The sequence below is a fragment of the Podarcis raffonei genome, chromosome 5, assembly GCF_027172205.1.
Source record: "Podarcis raffonei isolate rPodRaf1 chromosome 5, rPodRaf1.pri, whole genome shotgun sequence".
NCBI classification, from domain to species: domain Eukaryota; kingdom Metazoa; phylum Chordata; class Lepidosauria; order Squamata; family Lacertidae; genus Podarcis; species Podarcis raffonei.
In genome coordinates, this window is record NC_070606.1 from 29,911,188 (window position 1) to 29,931,767 (window position 20,580).

Here is a 20,580-nt window from a genome sequence, read left to right on the forward strand (position 1 = left end):
ATCAAAGTGCAATTAGATAAATAGGTACCACTCCGGCGGGAAGGTAAACGGTGTTTCCGTGCGCTGCTCTGGTTTGCCAGAAGCGGCTTTGTCATGCTGGCCACATGACCCAGAAGCTGTCTGCAGACAAACGCCGGCTCCCTCGGCCAGTAAAGCAAGATGAGCGTGCAACCCCAGAGTTGTCCACGACTGGACTGAATGGTCAGGGGTCCCTTCACCTTTACCTTTATTTACCTATATAGAAGGAAGTAAAGAGATGTCCTCAGGGCAAATCATCACAGTGGGGCAGAAATATCCCTGATGAAAGGAAAGTGTTGTGAATTGATACTGGGGAATGTATCAGTTGCAAAAGTGGGTACTACTCTTTGGTATCAAACAATTTAAAATTACTGATATTGTCATACTCACTGTGATCCAAGCATATTCTTCATTTTAATATGTTCATATATTACTGTATTGTGTAGTTTGGGCCATTTGTTTTGACTCCACCATCTTACCCAGGATAACTCATTATTAACCTGTTTGTATACATATTATATAGTACAAATACATGTATATTGACAGCTTAATACAAATGGAGGATAAAGTACCAGGTATTTTATTTTGGGGTGGGTGGGTGGGTGTGTTTTGTGGTGTGCTCCCCATCCCTTCAATGTGAAAGGCTCATCATACAATCCTTCTAGAATAGACAAGGGAATGATTAGCTGAATACTCCTGTACGCTGAATACTCCTGTACTGGATGGGCCCTCTGCTTACTACTTTCTGTGGGTTACCTGCCAGCACAGACCACCCCTTGCTGTCATTTGGGCCCACTGTCTGTAGTGGTATTCCTAGAGCTGCTGCCAACCACTTCCTCCTCCTCGGGACTAGCAGGATTAGCTAGAAACAGTGGCACTGTAATTGCTGGAAAGGATTCAAGCAGCTGCCATTCCCCATAATGCAATGCCTGACAGTGGGCATTCCTTGCATTGTGGAGCATACAATATCACAACCATATGGGTATTTTTCAGACAAATCACAGCACCTCTGCCACCACCCAGAGGAGGTGGAGACTGGTGGCAAGGTTTCAGCAGACAAAGCATCAGCCCCCAAGAGCCCTACGCGGCACCTGGACCCCAGTTGTTTCCCAAGCATACCAAGTGCTGACACCAGGCCTGGGTGCAGCAGTGACTAGATCAGATCCACAGTCTCTGCAGTAACTGACAAGCAGGATTACCTGAATTCAGATGCACTTTAAGCATATCACTTCTATAAAGAAAAAAATCAGTTTCTCTCCCAAAGGCATGAAATACGGATAAACTGTTTAGTCATTTTCAGTGCCCATGTTCTATTCTTTCTTCTACTTACATGCTTTAATTTCCAGGAATTGTCTAGAAGCGTGTATTTAGTGTTTGTTTTAATGATGGCCAGCCTCTTTCCAGCTGTCAATGATTATGCCATCTGCCTTGCCAAAAGGCGCTCTGAATAAATGCTTGAGGAGAAGAGAAACTGCTCTGGTATTGGAATAGAAATCTGCTAATCTGTGGTTATCTATATCTGTAGATATATATTCCTAAACTAATCTGACATGCTTAGAAAAATGTATTTACAGATTTATATTCGAGAGCCAGTGCGGTGTAGTGGTTAAGAGCAATAGACTTGTAATCTGGGGAACCGGGTTTGCGTCTCCGCTCCTCCACATGCAGCTGCTGGGTGACCTTGGGCCAGTCACACTTCTTTGAAGTCTCTCAGCCCCACTCACCTCACAGAGTGTTTGTTGTGGGGGAGGAAGGGAAAGGAGAATGTTAGCCACTTTGAGACTCCCTAGGGTAGTGATAAAGCGGGATATCAAATCCAAACTCTTCTTATATAACCATTCACTTGGTCACCACAAGGAACATTTTTTAAAAACTAAAGAGAACAAAAAGAAATGTGTAAGAATAGCACAACTGAAAACAACCCTTTTCCTACTGTGCTTGTCATTTTCAGAATGAGAGGACAGCTTAAGTGGATTGAAACAGAAAACACGTTTAGACTGAACTGTGACTAAATTCTAGTTACATTGGATAAATTATTTTAAACCTTGCAGATCGTGGAGAAGCGAATATAGCCTCCCTTCAGTTTTAGAATTCCATCCAACTGCATGAGAAAATATTGATTATCCCATACATTGGGGGACCTTTATAGGGTTCTTGATCTTTCCTGGCACTACAAGGTAGTGAAACATTCCAAATCTTAACAGAGGACATATTTAGAAGCAAGTTTCTCTAGGTCATTCATTCTATCTTCCTTAGTAGCACAGTGCCATGCTGCTCATAAATCATACAGAATAATCAGCCTGTAGGCATGGATCTCTGTGGGAATATTCTCTGATGGCTAAGGACTTTTCATATTTAAGGGGAACAATATTTAAAAGTATTCAGCTGAAACAGAAACCAAAGCTGACTCATGGCTGCATTCAACTAAATTTTAAAATTCAAACCAGAAATGCAGTTCTCTATCTTACTTTACATGCTTGAAAGGCTCCTCCTCCTCTTTTCCTTGCTGCATTTTAATAATGAAAAATGCATGATGTAATAATATTGTGTTGCTAGTGTCCCTGCCTCTACAGCAGTTTGCTGTTTGCTTACGGCCAGAGAAACTTAAGTCACATAGAAATAGCCTCCTGATACTGTCTCAGACCATTTGTCCATCTTGTGCAATATTATCTTCACTGATTGATTGTAGCTCTCCAGCATTTGAGACAGGAGACTTTCCCCAGTTCTGCCTGGAGATGCCAGGACCTAAAACTGGGACTTTCTGCATCGAAAGCATCTGCTGTACTACTCAATCACATGTTTGCTGTACTCCCAATCAATGACATGTTTTGCATTACTAAATGATACCAGGTAGTGCCACTGTTTAGAGCAAAAGCCATGGATTCTGGCGTGACAGACACCAACAAGTAAGTACAGTGGTACCTCGGGTTACAAACACCTCAGGTTACAAACACTTTGGGTTACAGACTCCGCTAACCCAGAAGTAGTACCTCGGGTTAAGAACTTTGCCTCAGGATGAGAACAGAAATCATGTGGCAGCGGCAGCAGAAGGCCCCATTAGCTAAAGTGGTACCTCAGGTTAAGAAAGGTTTCAGGTTAAGAACGGACCTCCAAAACGAATTAAGTTTGTAACCAGAGGTACCACTCTATTATAATAGGTGAAGTGGGGGTATATTCCACAGGAAAGCGAAGGGAAACAGATCGTTCTTCACTTAACTTGGGGTGTTGCACTTGTGTGGATCTCTCACATATTTGGGTAGGTGGCAGTAAAGGTAAAGGGACCCCTGACCATTAGGTCCAGTCGTGGCCGACTCTGGAGTTGCAGCGCTCATCTTTCTTTATTGGCCAAGGGAGCTGGCGTACAGCTTCTGGGTCATGTGGCCAGCATGACTAAGCCGCTTCTGGCGAACCAGAGCAGTGCACGGAAACGCCGTTTACCTTCCTGCCGGAGTGGTACCTATTTATCTACTAGCACTTTTGATGTGCTTTCGAACTGCTGGGTTGGCAGGAGCAGGGACTGAGCAACGGGACCTCAGCTCATTGTGGGGATTTGAACCGCCAATCTTCTGATCGGCAAGCCCTAGGCTCTGTGGTTTAACCCACAGCGCCACCCGCGTTCCCAGTGGCAGTAGGTCCCCTTTAAAGCAATAGATTTCAGCTTCATAAACTGCCACAAAGAAAGTGGGTGTGTTACAATAAATAGCAATGGCTAAATAGAGCTATAATGGCCAACCTGTCTTTTTCAGGTAGGTTGTTACCCTGCACTGTGGTATCAACACAGTTGCCAGTCTCTCTCCTTCCGGTAGGTGGCATCAGGAGGAGGTCACAATGGCCAACTACTACAGCATAATGGAAGAGCAAAGCTCTCTTCTGATATTATCAGCAACACTAAGGTTATCTCTGCCTGAAGGAGACAAGTTGGCCATTCCGGTGAACTTATGATGCCACCTGCCTGAATGATGAGTGGCTGGCCATTGTGACCACCTTCTGATGCCACTTGCCTGAAGGAGTGAGGCTGAAAAGGAGAGTTTCGCCATTGTGACCTAATGCCAGAGCCGGCCCACCCATCAGGCAGTGTGAATAAGCACAAGAGGAGGCACCCTGCCTGTCCCGTCACTTCCAGCACATAGAGTTGCTATTCATCTTTCTTTCCCCTTGAGCGAAAAGGCAAGTGGCAAAACCTTCTTTTGGCCACCCCTATTGTCAAGTTCCACGAGGGAGGGCATTCTGGCACATGGTGGAAATGTGGGACAGCACATTCCCATTTGACATCACCTCTGCCTAATACTGATGCTGCCTGCCAGAAGACTGACTGTAGCGTGTACTTCATGTTGATGCTGTCCATCTTTAGGAGAGAGAATGTGGTCTGTGTACCCTACTGCAGCTCCTGCTCATCTGACAAAAAGACTAAAAGACACCCCATCATGCCCACATGTTGCCAGCCACTTTCCTGAAAAAAGTACCCATCACATTCCAGACCAGACTGCTTCACTGTTTCCCTCCCATATGGAAATTGGCAGGGGCATCAGTTCACCAATGCATTGTTAGAGCTCAGGTGACTGCCCTCTTAACAGCTGTATGTATTGTATGTGCACCTAAAATAATTGCTACTCCTTGCTTAGAGGAATAATGCCTAAATAATTTTTTCAGAATCCATTTTAAAATGACATACTTTCAGGCATACATTTTCTGGCTGCTATTGTGTTAGAAATTGGACAACTTCTCACTCTTCATCCTGATTATAAAATCCATTCAGATTACAGGACAGTAAAATAAGTTTAGATTTTGTGTGATACGTTAAGGATATGCATAACAGATGGTTAATTAACATTATAGCAATTTCGCTTCACTGAAAAACAAATTCCTGAATATTTTTGTGTATGCCAACCAACATGCTGTGAACTTAGACTGAATTTTAAATACATAATCAAATTAATCTGACATCAGTCCACCCTGAGGCTGTGGAGCCTTATAGAAGTATTGTTCCTCATTCAAGAGAACAGGAGGAGGAGGATATTCACTGAGGTACAGCACTGAGGGCCTTCTGGTGGTTCCCACACTGCAAGATGTGAGGTTACAGGGAACCAAGCAGAGGGCCTTCTTGGTAGTGGCGCCCGCCCTGCAGAACGCCCTCCCATCAGATGTCAAGGAAATAAACAACTATCCGACTATCCAACTTTTAAAAGACATCTGAAGGCATCGCTGTTTAGGGAAGTTTTTAATGTTTGATGTTTTATTCTGTTTTTAGTCCTTTGTTGGCAGCTGCCCAGAGTAGCTGGGGAAACCTAAAAACAATTATTATTATTATTATTATTATTATTATTATTATTATTATTATTCAGGCTGCAATCCTGTGCCCACTGAGGGGGTAATTCAATCCCAAGTTCTGCCAGGATCCAATGGATCCCCAAGCTCAGGTGGGGCTACACTGGCATAAGCCCCAAGCCCAGCTCAGCCGGAATGAAAGTCTATCATCCCAACTCAGAATGTTGGGACAACTTGATTTAAACAATTTTTAAAATAGCAAAAAGAATTATGGGAAAATGTTTTGTTTTTTTAATATATATTTTGCTGGCTTCTCACTTCAGTTTCCTTATCCAGAACCCACACAGCCTTGCTAAACTATTTCCACTGTGGATTTATTTTTAAATATTACTGAACACAAAAGTGAACAAAAGAAAATCCCTCTCAAATAGCCCTTCTCCAAAAGGACATATAAAATAAATCATGATTCTGGTGCAGGGAGCATGTGGGGTCAAAGAAGCCTGTTAAATTCAAGTGTAGCAGAGCTGTTTGGAGACTACAATGCATCTGCAAATGCATTTTCATAAGCGAAAAGATATGGAGGCAAGGAGGTTGAAGGGCAAGCAGGAGCTACTGTGAAATCATGTCAGGCATCTTCTGCATAACAATCATATCACTACAAGAGTTCTCAAAGTTACACAAACAGCTTGTTTGTCAATCCAATTTTATATGTAAAATATAAAATATCTGTTTGGTTCTCACTGTCAAAACAAAAATACAAACCCTTTGCCTTCTCACCTATGCATCTGCTTATCCATTTAAATTAGGCTCTTAATCCCATTCATGAGTTTTGAATACACTGCTGGGCTTAGTGTCACAATAAGGTCCAGTATACTATGAGATCACTTCACTACATTAAATATCTTAGGTGCTTGATCAGTTAAGACCATTGTAACTTGAAAATGGCTCAGTTTGATTTTGTATATAGTTTTGCATGCTTACTTTATTGTTTGTAAAGGTAAAGGGACCCCTGACCATTAGGTCCAGTCGTGGACAACTGGGGTGGCAGCGCTCATCTCGCTTTATTGGCCGAGGGAGCCGGCGTACAGCTTCCGGGTCATGTGGCCAGTATGAAAAAAAGCCGCTTCTGGCAAACCAGAGCATTGCGATGAAACGCTGTTTACCTTCCCACCGGAGCGGTTCCTATTTATCTGTTTGCACTTTGATGTGCTTTTGAACTGCTAGGTTGGCAGGAGCAACAGGAGCTCACCCCATCACGGGGATTCGAATCACGACCTTCTGATCGGCAAGCCCTAGGCTCTGTGGTTTAGACCACAGCGCTACCTGCGTTACTGTACTGTAAATGTTTGAATGTGTTTTCTGGAATGACTTCTATTGTCTCTTAAACTTGAAACCAGCCACCACCGCACCATTGTCTAAAAACCACCAAGCTTCCCCGTTTACCATTTAATGCACAGTTCAAGAATCACTGTTATCTATCCCCTGCAATCCATCCTAATGCATAGTAAACTATGAAATTTACTTCAATGGGAATCAGTGATGGCCACCAACTTGGATCACTTAAAAAAACAAATTTAATAAATAAAAAATCAAATTTAAATTATATAAAATTGAAGGGCAATTTTAAAATACAAATTCATGGAGGACAAGGATGGCTATGTTCTACCTCACTGGCGTAGGCATTAGGCCTCTGAATACCAGGTGTGGGTAATCTCAGGCGGACCAAGTGCTGTTGTGCTCATGCCTTGCTTGTGGGTTATCCCATCAGCATCAGACATCAGACTCCTGAGGGAACAAGATACTGAACTAGATAGGCCAATGGCTTGACCCAGGAGGGCTGTTGTTACGTTCCTGTGCCACTATTGCCATGTTTGCACCACAATTTGTATTTTCCCCACCAACAGACTTTTCCATATGGGAGCTTGAGCACACTTGTACAATGAATGATGCAGTCCTAATGGGAGTGGCATGGCATAATTCAGCAATAACAGTAGGCAGTGAGTACCATATACAGACAGTTGTCAACAGGAAGAGAAGCAGCAGACCTTTTCCTAGGCAAATTCTCAGCCTCCGGACTGAAACCCAAATCTGAAACCATAGTCACTCTCAGCCGAAACTACCTCACAATGTGGTTATGAGCATAAAATGGGGAAGCAGGAGGAGAATTATGTTCACCACCTTGGGCTCCTTTGAGGAAAAGTGGGATATAAATTCAATTAATGAACAAATCTTGTCAGCATCCCTTCCTGCAATTTCACCTATTTTTCCAAATTACACCAACAATTATTCCACATGGAAACTATTTTAAGGAAATCCCTTATTTATCTCAAACTCCAAAGGTAATAGTTTTAAGGCACAATTCAGACTAAATTGGGCAGCAGTGGTATCTTAATTGCCAAGTGTTTTGTTTAGTTTAGGAATCATTGTGTTATGTATTCAGTGGCCTGTGTTTGCCTGAGCTTGAGTCTGAACTAAGGATTCTTAGCGCAATACATATCCAATCACAGAATGTTTTAGGATTTGGGCTATAGCCATTGGCCTCTTTATGATTTGAAGCTTGGGAGTTTAGACACGTTGCGAGTGGGAGTGGCCCAGGCCTTCAGAAAAGTATATAAGCAGCTGCTTTGCCCTAGTTGTCCAGTTCTTTTAGTTCAGTAAAAGTTATTGCTGTTATCACTGTGTCTTGCTTCATAGGAACCCACCTACACTTCACATCATTTCACACAGTATGTTTTAAGAACACTGGAAAGTCACAGTTAAACCCTGGGGAATTAACTGATTTTAAATATTTGCACTGTTCCTTTAGAATATTGATACGTTTTTTTCCAAAGTCTAACATAATAAATTGAAGAAAGAGTAGGTATAATCACTTATGTCCTGATTATCTGCATTCATTCTATACAGAGACTGCATGGAAGTTGCCAACATTCTGTTACTATTGGACACCATTGTGGAAGCATGGTGAAGATTCTGTTCCTCTGAACGCTCTTTCACCTGGGCAGAAGAGGACTTTGCTCCTGGAGACTGTGTAGAAGACAGCTGTTGATCAGGACAGGTGCTTTGGGCAGCTGCCAAAGCATAGTGCAAAAGGGCATCACCCATTTGGCATCTGTACAGCCGCCATCTGGTCAGTTTGGATGTTTATCCAACTTTATGTCATTCCTCACGCAGAGAAAATTGTACTTGTGCAGCAGCAGGTGAGCTAATCCCAATGAGTGGTAATTCTCAAGATGGTATGTACAGGCTCCTAGGAGAGCATATATATCTCAGATTATGGCTGGCTGGGTTGCTCGCCTTCTATAAAGTTGCTACTGCAATCTGAGAAGACTGTCGTTTTATTGCTAGAAAGGCACTGCAACTTAAAAGCCAAAAGGGGGTTTGCTACTTTGACTGGTACTGTTCCTACTGTTTTGTTTCAGTTTCTGAAAATTTAATGAATGATAGGGTAGCAAACTGTTATCTCTTCTATATTAACTAAGGTGCATCCCATAATAACAGGAGTTAATATTATTAAAATGATGTCCCTAGAGACTATTTAAAATAAAAGGAATTGTGGTATCTGCATTGTACACAAGTTTAGGGGTGTGTGTGTGTGTGTGTGTTTGAGAGAGAGAGAGAGAGAGAGAGAGAGAGAGAGAGAGAGAGAGAGAGATATTTTTCCAGGATGTAGAAAACCTTGGCTTATTGTAAACAGGATAAACAATTCAACTAGAACCCTGACATTCAGCTGTCATTCTTCTGAGTGTCTTCCTGGAATGGTGGGTCTCTCTGATGTAGGGAACTGGAACTGATAAGGTCTTAACAGAAGCAGCATGCAAGGAACAAGGGAGTGGACGCAAGATGGAGGGTGCTTGTTTCTTGCTTTTAGCGCTTAGAAAACTCTATTTTTGTTCACAATGCAAGAAGGAGCATCTGGAACTACACCACTTGGACTCTCTTTTTCTGAAACAGCTGCTTTACATCTATAGCTGTGGGCAAGGTAGTGGGTGCATGCTTTATTTATTCAAATATTTCTATCCCATCTTGTATCGCTTGATGTCAGGGAGATCAAGATATAAATTACATAAAAGGGATGACTAACCTGTGGGCCAGATGCAGCCCACCAAGATTCAGGAAGTGGCCCACCAGCCCCCACAGCTTTATCTCCTGATCTCAGCAGTGAGATTGGAAGATAAAGTGTTTTCTCGATTCTTTGGATTTTGCATTCTGCACCATACCTACCCTAAAGCTGAGAGGGGGCAGCCCTGGAAATTCTGCTTTTTACCTTTCACATATCCTTCTGTGAAGTGTAAAAGATTGTGCTACCACCCCTGCACCCCCCCTTCTCAGAACTATGATTGGAAAGGTTGGAAATGTCTCTGTTTGCTCTCCAAAGGTTGTCTTCCCCACTCCCACTCCCAAGCTGTGATGGAGAGAAGTGGAAATGCTACCTTTTACTTTTCACAGTAAAATAGTTCCCAATGAAATTTTATATTTCATGTTCCATTAAAACTGAATATGACACTACAGTATCTGTCAGATTCACAAATACAGATGTACTCCCTTCATGGGAGATTTCACATTGCCTAGTTATCTGAGAAATGTAGGTTAGCCTAAATTCTGGAAGTGTGAAGAGTCTCCATAAGAGCCAGGCTGCAAGTAGAGAACTACAATGAAGCAGCACTAGCCAAACTGTTTAAAACTAGTTTCCTTTTGTATTCGAACAACATACAAGAATATGAACACTCAATAATAACAATCAGCCCTTCAAGGAATGAGCACCTTCCAATTTTGAGTGGGCATTTCACAAGCAAATTGAACACACACACACCAGCATTAAGAACTTCAGCCTTTTCTCATTCAGTTCATAACTAATTTCACTCTGGATCTCATATGCTTTTTCCAGAAATCTACTGGAGAAAGGAGCTAATATTTTGGCATTATTCATGATAAGACTCCTTAAAGGACAAACAATACAGGCAACTATTTTTGAATAAAATGGCTTTGGTACATACCCTGTCTGTTTTCCCTTCAGTTTGAGTACTGGTGCGGCTGTGTGCATCATGATCGTCTTCAAGATCAGAGACATCTTCAAGTTCTTCTGGGGTCTGTGAAAAGAACATGACATTATTCTTATGCATGAACTTTAAAGATGTCACACACCTGTGACAGATTACCAGATTTCCGCCTGGACCTAATGTAGGTGGTATATGGTCCCACTTCCGCAATGAATGCACATATAAGAAAAATGTGAATTCAAGAACATGAGCTATTATTTCAGCCTATTTAACTAGTTTTTGTGTAGCATATAATTATATAACTGAACATGCACAGCCAGACTGTTTTACCCCCATATTTTGCACTGATCATTCCTGATTTTCTTGGATGTTATATTTGTGACAGTTATGCATGGCTTACACAATGCAGTGTTCCTATCACAATGCTATCACAGAATGGTTTGTGATTATTAAAAACAAATGTTACAAAGTAACCTATGAGACTTGTAAAAGGAGGCTGATTTCACCACATTATCCTAATAATTTGTTAGGATACATATTAGAGTTACGTGTGTGCAAATGACCTCTCGCAATTCTCCAGAGAAATTGGGACCATGTCATCAGCTGGAGGTCAGGTGACCAGTGCTGCCTAATCATGTTGTCCACTTGTGTTTAATAATTCACTAACACTTCAATAATATCTGCTGTCTTCTCTGCTATATCTCTGTACCAAAAGCACACAGCCTCATCTTCCACTAAGGCGTGTGTGCTGCTATTGTTGTTTTGACATCTGAGCAGCTGAAAGTGTCCATTAGCATTCCATAAATCTTTAGTTGTTGAGGTTAGGCCTCAACTGAAGTTAGACTGCTTACAACCAATAAAAATTGGTAATGAAAAACTGCTGGCTTTTGCCACTTTCTTTCACCTGTCCCACCCATTTGCTCTAATTTTGGGGTATATTTTGCAAAAACATGGGATGGTATTCAACTTTTACTCAGAGTAGACCAAATGAAATTACTAGACCTCACTTAGTCATTTTCATTAATGTTATTTGGTCTACTCTTAAGTAAAAATTTGTTGAATACCACCCATAGTTCATCAGCTAGACACTTTGATTTAGTCTGATACCTCATTTGTCTCTCTCAGACCATAGCAAGTGTTCCAAAGCCTGACTTTGCAAACACATATTTTAGTTATGCTCCTTATTGCTTCATATTAATTGCATGTTATTTGATATAGTCAGTTAAGTGACCCAACTCTTTTTTCCTGGGATTAAAAGACACTTGCATTTTCCAAGAAAGCTCCCTACATTTTCAAGTTAGAATTCAAATGCCAGACCTCTATGATGAGAACGTCTGTGTAGGTCTGCCTCTAATCATTTATTTATCCGCATATTTTGAGTTGTGCATTACCAAACACTCACCCCTATTTGCATAGAAACAGACTGCATTTATTCAAATTGCTTTTAAAGATGAATATAACTTTATATTGAAAGAGTGATTGCTCATAAAGATTGTATGTGCTGAATTCTGAGCTAACAAGGAATTGGGTTTGACTACAATTGCCCTGTGTTTCTCCTGTTCTTAGTTTGATTTATGAATACCAAAAGACAAAACAGTATAACTCAGAGCTTTCCAAACTTTTCATGTTGGTGAGAGACTTTTTAGACGTGCATCATTTCGCAACACAGTAACTCAGTTTTACTAGCAAACCAGAGGTTAAACTAGCCCCTTTCCTGCCCCGGGAAGAGCACGGGGAGCATTTCCATGACGCATCTACACACTACCGTGTCACGACACACAGTTTGGAAAGCTCTAGTATAGCTTGTGCTGGCTATACTAGAAGTAAAACTGGAACTAAAACTGGTTTCTAGAACAACCAAGTCTAGCAAGAACTTGTTTGCACAAACATCTCTCATAGCTTGTTTGAAACATGCAGAATGGAACACTTTCTAGTAGTTTATGCATTGTTTAGAAAAATATGCCCAGGTGACCCAAATGCTAAAATAAGTTAGTGCTGAGGTGGTGATTCTCATGTCTGGAAACCACCACAAGACTTTAAAAAATCACCACCACCAAAGGCTTTTTATTCCAAGACAGAGAATCCTGGATGGCCTCACTACACCGAAAAATATATAAGCTTTTGTGTGACATCTACAGAAATTCTGACCACAACAAGCTCTAATGACAAATTAGAACTAATGGTTGAACTAATTAAATTCTAGATGAAATAGTTTTATTACAGACATATACACACTTGCTTTCATTTGTCATTTTTCACTCCTGTCACCTAATTTTTGTATAGTGCAGCTGGCGCTACTGAGAGCTATAGCTCAGAACATCTGGAGGACACCAGGTTAGGGAAGGATGCCCTATGCTCACAGGCAGTGGCTCTTCAGAGTCCCATTTAGAGAGCTTTCTCAGCCCCTGGGACCTTTTTCCTGGAAAGAATATGCATTGTCCTTTACCTAATTTAGTATTCTGCAGTAATTCACAAAAGTGAAAATGCTCATAAAATTGTGAATGACGCATTGATTATACAGCATCCCTGATCCCTGTACTTTAAGAGTCACTTTCCTATCAAACTGTTCAAAATCCTTCTCTTTGTGGGTACTTTTCAAGTGCTGTAGCAAAATATATATGAATGATGTGGCCTTGTAATTAGTAGTACCATGACTCTGTCTAGCCCAGTACTGCTTACTCTCCAAGACCACAATAATTTCCATCCCCACTACCCAAGATCATTTTAATTTACATAAAGAGAATGCAGCTAGATTATACGAAAGGCCCATCTAGATCACCATCCTATTTCCACAATGGTCAAACATACATGCCCAGTAAACCAACAGACAGTGCTGGAAAGGCAACCACCCTCCCCTGTTGTTGCTCCCAGGCAATGGCATCCTGACTCTGAATATGCACATAAGGCCAGTGCAAGGCACTTTACTGCATGAAGTGAAGGACAGAGTGCTGTCTCCTAGGGGTCAGCCCTGCTCAGAAAAGGAGCAAGAGGTGCAGGACTCTCCAGCAGATCTCCATACTGCCAGTAAAACAGAAGAGTCATGGGATTGGGACATCTCTGCCCCAGGACTGGAGTGCCTACACCAAATGCTTCAGTTCTTGGCCAGCACTTGCATCTCTCAGACGCACAGCTGCTTCCCAACTCCTGCAGTCATAGGAACAGAGGAGATGACAAGGCAGGTAGAAACTACAGAGCCACCACTGAAGTTCCTGGCTAGCTGCATATGGGGCAGCTTGGGAGGAGAGAAGGTAAGTACATGCAAACACCTGCTCAGATCAGGGCCTAACTGAGAGCAGGAATGGAGGGAGCCTCCAGTTCCTATACAAGGTCCAAAGTTAAGATGCTTCATTACTGAAGCAATGACTCTTATTCAAACTCCACCCTTCCTGACCTGTGGAAATGGACACACATACCCTTTCTCACAAGTGAACAGAAGCCAATCAGCCTGGCAGTTGAGAATTACTTCAATCAGGAGCAGCCAAGTGAGCAGTGCAGGCATGGCTGTGCTGCTGATCTTGCTTCCCAATGGCATGCATTGCTGTTTGTTACTTAAAGGGGGGTGGGCTATGGCGATGGGGGAATCAACATGGTACAGCTGTAGCCAAGATTGTGTTGGATTCATTCTGCCATTAACTCCACCATATCTGAGGGCAGTAGGCTACCTTAGTAATAATAGGAGAAGCTACAGGCCCAGTCCTGCAACACAGCTACTCCCTCCTCCAGAGCATCTGCCACCTGAAGTATCTCCTGAACTCTGCCCAATGGTAGGGCTGGCTCTGATGCCTAAAGATTCATGCCTGAGCACACATACTTTTAAAACATATAACTGTCCATAGAGGAAAGTGTATCATCTACTTTGGGCACTACACAACAGCAGCTGGTTGGCTACTGTTGAAAACGGAGTCCCAGCCTAGATGGAACTTTGCCTTGGTTCAGAAAGAGAATAAAAGACTACATTCTTAAACCACCCTGGTAAATATGAGCTTACAATATGATTGGGCAGGCTGCTCAGAAAATAAAATCCTTAAATTCTTAAAAGATAACTTCATTATAAGTGTATTTGTTTTTTTATTATTACATGCAGGAAACCCCAGATTTTACTGTTCCACAGTATACATTCTTTTTTACCTAATCAGAAGACAATCACTGTAGGCAAATATGCAAAGTCACTTAGCTGCAGTGATGGGTACAAGCTTAGACAGCTTTTTCACTTTTTAAAAAACAATCCTCAGACCCTAGAGCAAAGCACAACTGGTGTTACATCTGCAATGCAGAGAGGACTTGACTTATCTAAATCTATAATTTTGGTCTATAGCATGTAAACAGCATGTAAGAAAATGCAGGATTCAATCCTGTCTTGATTCAGTTCTATATTGAGAGGATGTTGAAACAATACGACAGACAAAAGTAATGGAGGGGGTCCACTGTGGGAGATGCAGTCACTCATGCATTTTTTTCGGTCTATTATGTAATCGTAAACATACACAAAGGTTGCCTCCAGTATTCTGTGGGAAGGATTGAAGTGCATACTAGAATTTTAGGTTTGTGCAACTCAACTGATTTAAACAACTCTATTGTCCTAGCCCGAACTGCCCCCCCCCCCGGACTTTTTGCCGTTCGATCTGAAATGTGTGGAATGATTGAATAATTAACAGGGAAATGTGTAAACACCACATAAGCAAATCAGGATGTTCATTGTTGTATAACTTTCCTGCAAAAAAATCAGAATGAATGATAAAAAAGACTGGATATAGTCTAACCTGCATGAACCCTGACTGTGCAAGCAAATCGGGATGAATAGACCAAAACGGACAAGTATAATTTCAGCTCATGGCAACTACAGTTTTTAGTCAACCTATGCAGAGTTTTACTGACGTTGCTGTGGGCTGGATCAGTTGAGTAAGTGGTTGATGCTACATGCTGAACTCAGCACAGATTGACTTCTGACTAGATTTACACTGCTACCACTAGTTAGTTTAGTCAAGATGATTTTCTTATATATATTGCAGATAGTACCTTTTCCCAAGTCTGCTCCAAGCCCTATGTTCTGCTGACTTTGCCTTCCAAACGAATGGCATGGATGATCTCACCTAATTCTGCAGTCAATGCAAGGATGCCACACTGCTACTTAGGCAGTCATATCTATGCAATGACATATCTTAAACAAATGTGAACCTTTTCACCGAGAACTGAAAAATTGCTGGTAGGGATTTTTTTTTATCCTTCTGGAAGTATTTACCAAAGCTGTGAGATGTTCTTTTGAATATATTTTGCCAAAGCTCTTGGCAAATTCTTGGTGAATCCAGAGTTCTTGTTCAGTGAAAACAACTGAAATGTTGAGGGTTATCAAGACTCCATGTAAGATTTAGTTATCTCCTCTAAGCAACTTTTTGACAATGCATAAATTCTGTAAGAGTCAATTAATATGCATTTCCCCGCAGGGTCCAATCTTCATCTGTACTAGCTTTTCCGTTATTCACCAGTGACCCTATTGCTGGAAGACCAATATGTCCTATAAAAATTAACAAGTAACATTCTGTATTTTAAGCATTAAAAATGCTGCTTCATTGACAATACTGAACAGATTGTACTTGCACTGGAAACCTCAGTCCAACTGCCTAAATAGCCCTATAAAACCTGGGCCCACAGAACTTGCATCCCACTTCCATTGACACATGCGCTCTTGCCACCACCCCTCGACCTGGAAACAGAATACCTGAGCTGGGTGCAGGTGAATGGGGATGGGGTAACAAACGGGCAAGCTACATGTAGCCCTAAAGTTATGGGCCAAATTTTGAGGGGGGAATTTGGAGCTTTGGGGAGGGGTTGTGAATAGATATATGTGAGGGAATGTGTAGAAGATACAGGTAGGATGGGGGTGGGCTTATGGGAAACCCATTAGGGGGCCCAAATATGGGGTAATGTATTTGCTTGTGACTCCCTCCCCTTGCCTTCTCTCCCTCTCTCTTTCCCCATTGCCCTTTTTAGAGTGTAAGGGGGCAGGGGAATGCTACTGCTCTTGACTGTGCAAGTCGGTAAGGGGCTGCCCAACCTGGCAGGGGTTGCAGTTCATATAATGAAGGCTGTTGCCTCATCAAATCATTGATAGTGGGATTAACCATTTTAGTTGACAGACTAAGCTTGTATAATTTGTATAATGAGGGAAATTGTCCTCAAGGGGTATGCGTGGTTGAAGGAGGAAGTATGTCTTTGGGTAGGGTTGGTCACAGATACAGTGGTACCTCGGTTCTCAAACATAATCCGTTCTGGAAGACTGTTCAACTTCCGAAATGTTCGGAAACTGAGGCGAAAAAGTGCTATCTGCAAGTTCAATTGGAAAAATTGAAAAACACGCAGCGGAAGCCTTTCGACTTCTGAGGCGCATTTGCAAACGGAAGCAATTACTTCCGGATTTTCGGAGTTCGAGAACCGAGATGCCACTGTACTGCTGTTTGCACTGGCAGAGGACTCATCTATTCATGCAAAATGGAGTGTCCGCTTCCCCCTATCCAGCCATGCAGCCCAAAAAGCTGCTCCTGAAAGTTGGGCGACCTTCCAAAACAGTGTGGGGCATGACATAGATGGAGGAGTTAATGAAGGAAGGAAAGATAGAAAATCCCACAGGGGAACTACAGAATGTATGTAGTTGGTCAAGGACTCAAAAGGTTTTAAAACCTCTGCCATAAAGGTTTTCCCTTCACTGCAGAATACTGTTCCCCTAGAGACTTGCCAAAGCTTGAGTCTCCCAGATGAGAAAGACTGCAGTATCCAGGAAAGGGACACGGCTGAGACCTAAACAGGAGAACTTCATCCCAAAACATATTATTGCAGGTCTCACTTGTTCATTTCTAATCTCAGGAGCGTGAAAAATGTTCTTTCAGATTCATTGCCTGTGATTCTGAAAAGGCTATACAGTAGTAATTCTCTCATTGCACACGAAAGATTGATCCTCCTCCTTTGCCTCTTCCAAGGAAGTTAGATTCATATGACATCAGTGACACTTTATACTACAAGGAGAGAAAAGTACTTAGAAAATGTTTAAGAACTCAACTTTGGGGAGGAGGGTATATAGAAAATATGGCGTATCATTATGGTGGCGTGTCATGGCGTAAAGATGTTAAAATCATGAAAGTGGAACAGAACTGTTATAATGTGCAATTGAGCTGTTTAGATGATGCCAAATGAATTTCAATACAACATTTTATACTCTGCCACACCATAATATATTTGAGGTAAAACACATTTTACAGAAACTGTATTTCAGATATGTTTTTCCAGAGTTCCTCAACATTTTATTGGTATTATTTTTCACTACTCTATGCCTTTCAAGGAGTGTTTTCTTGGCACCACAGGAGCAATGGTACAGCCCTTGGGGGAAGAGACAAAAATGACAGTTATTTTGAAAAGCTCTAAAAAAGGACTTTTCAAATAACTTGTCGGTATTTTGGACAATATTTTACATAGGGCTCTAGAGCCCCAAGAAAACATTTCACACTGTGCAAGGATGAGTGTTGCCAAACTCTATGAATTCTTTGATACATAAAAATAAGAAAGGAAGGGGATTAGGTTGTAATTAAAGAAGGGTAAAACCCAGTGAAGGAGCCCTGTGGAAGTATTCATATGCCTGGATTTTGGTGTCAGAAATCAGTATAATTTCTGGACTGCCAACCAGATTCAGCCTTCCCCTTACCAGGCTGCACCCATGCATCCATGGCTCTGGGAGGAGGGGCATGATTCCTCACCTGGAGTAGGCTCAGAACAGGTGATGGTCACATGTCTCATCAAGCCCAGATGTTGTAATCAGCATGTTCAACTTCCCCTGTTGGTTGGCCCACAGCTTGGATTTTCCAGGGAGCTCTTTGGGACTGACCTTCAGGTGCCCTGACCTGATTGGCTGCAGAGGAGGAAACCTGGCCTGACTGGACTCTGGATACGGACTGCACACTAACATCTGCCATAGGATCATGCACTCCAGCAGGACTTCCTGCCAGGTAGCCCATGGTTCAGGACACAAATATGTTTCAAAATCCTGATCCCACCCGTTTGAGAATTTATTGTAACTCAGCTTATATTACAAATTCCATGGAACAAAGTCCAATTGAGACAGTGTCTGAAGCTGTGCTATTGCTGCTGCGCCGGTGGCAGGTTTCATAAGTGTCTGATATGCCCTAACCATACAGGTGGAAGAAGCAGACATTACACAGAGCAGTGCGGGTAACAGGACTTGAGAGCATGTCTGCTTGGAATTCTCACCTCTGTTTTCATCTTGCTTGGTCTTTTATTGAGAGTGAAGTCCATGCATGCTAATCATACTCCAATAATATTTATAGTTAAGCCCAGCGCTGGTATATTTTACACCTTGTTCACATTATGCTCCAAGCTGCTGTAGTCAGTTCAGTCATAACTCATATAATTCACATCTACCTATGAACTGCCTTTGGCTGAGACAAAAGGCAATCCACCTGATTTCATAACCCCTGCATTTGATTTACAAGTTACATTTGAATAGCACAGCCATGAGAACTGCTGAGCAAGAACAAAAATGCTTAAGGGGAAGTATGCCATCTACGATTCCAGTTAAAATTCAGGTGTTGAATTTTACAACATAGCAATGTTGTAGGGCTGATTCACCAGTGTGGAAAGCCAGCATGAGGAAGGTCCATAGCATAGTGTTAGAGCACTTGCTTTACCCACAAAAGGTCTTGGGTTCAATCCTTAGCAATAGCAGACAGGGCTGGGGAAATTCCCATTTGAAGTTCTAGGCAACTGCTGTCAGCCAGTGTAGACAATATTGAGCTAGAGCAGGGTTTCTCAAACGTGGGTGTCCAGTTGTTTTTGGACTACAACTCCCATCATCCCTAGGTAGTAGGACCAGTGGTCAGGGATGATGAGAATTGTAGTTCAAAAGCAACTGGAGACCCACATTTGGGGGACTTGGAGCTAGACCATTCATCAGACTTGATATAAGACAGCTTCCTAAGCCTAGCCTGCCAGGACAAATATTTAGGATTGTGATATAGAAATACAAGGTGGCAGACAAATGTCTCATGATCTGTCATTAAGATCTCTTTGATCTTTTTAGTTTTTACAGCCATAGTCTATGCATGTCTAATCCAAAGTCAATTTATCTGAATCCAGTGAGACTTACTGCCAAGGATGTGCGACTAGGATTGAAGTTCTAGTTTCTTAGAGGCCCTTACAAGCATTCATAAGTGTACAAAACAGGAAATGCATGCAATAATCTGCCCTCTACAGTGATTGTAGTTTTCTCCCATGTGAGAAGAGCATTAATACAGTTCATTGGGCACAAAAGTGACCCATCTACCAGCAGCCATTGTTTATTTGGATCTTGGGCTAATGCTCTTCTGAGAGTATTGAAATAGAAGGGCACATCCAGAGCCCTCCCTCTGTTCTGGTTTTTTAATCTATGCTTTTGCAAGTTTGGGGTTATTACTACTTTTATTTAATGTAATCATGAACACTGGAGAATCCTCCTCATCCCTAATGCTGTTCCTCTGAAAGCCAAAAACATTTCCAAAGAAACAATTGCTCACAAAGCATTTACAGCAACATTTATAACCAAAATCCCTATACATGTATTGCATCATCAAGGCTATAATAAAGAGGCTCAGTCACAGAGGCTACGAAATTTAGAGGCAAGGCCAAATCTCCAGGTAGACATTGTCCTAAACTTACCCTACAGTGTAAGCAAACACACAAGCACAATGGCACGAAGGCAGAGAGAAAATTGATCCTATTGCTAACAGTCTCGTGGGTTTGTCAGCTTTTATACCTAAGGATTTTGTTTGTTTGTTTCACAATACCCTTAACACCCGTATGTCATTCCAAATAAATGGTGATTGCATGGTTCTGCTGTATTTTGTTGACCCAAGAGACAGCAATAGCTCTTTCAGAGCCCTTTAAGCCAGATTTTCAGCTCCATTTCATTGCTATAAGAAGCCTGTATGTAATTCAGTGACCCAAAACACATTAAGCAAACATGCCAAGTTCCAGCCTTGACAAATCAATGGACACATTTTAGTGGTACAGATGGATTATTTATGTCACTGAAGAGAAACTTCTGAAGGACTCTGAACGATGAACTGCAGGACACACTGCATGTTTCACTGGTGAAGCCTTGCCTTAAAGTGACCAAAAGAGGGCCTCACTTCCAACTGAAAATTGGTGGAGTGACCAGGACCTACTGTTGACTGGTAATTATATTTTGTGGTTGGGAAGCTGTACGTGAGGACTTTATACAATATGACAGCCTTGTGGACATAAGGATTGGCCTTGTGGG

General features: G+C 41.9%; 1 protein-coding gene and 1 long non-coding RNA gene across 8 annotated transcripts in view; one reads left to right on the forward strand and one right to left on the reverse strand.

Annotated features, from left to right (window-relative positions):
* CTNNA3 (catenin alpha 3) overlaps positions 1 to 20,580 on the reverse strand; it is a 577,974-nt gene that overhangs the window by 38,273 nt on the left and 519,121 nt on the right. For all 7 annotated transcript variants that reach the window (XM_053388388.1, XM_053388387.1, XM_053388385.1 and 4 more), the window contains one exon: positions 10,278 to 10,370. In XM_053388388.1, the coding sequence (XP_053244363.1) occupies positions 10,278 to 10,370 (93 nt within the window). The remainder of the gene's footprint in view (positions 1 to 10,277; positions 10,371 to 20,580) is intronic.
* LOC128413893 (uncharacterized) lies at positions 9,181 to 11,820 on the forward strand. Its single transcript, XR_008330507.1, has 2 exons — positions 9,181 to 9,262; positions 10,298 to 11,820. It is a non-coding gene; the product is annotated as an uncharacterized LOC128413893 (long non-coding RNA).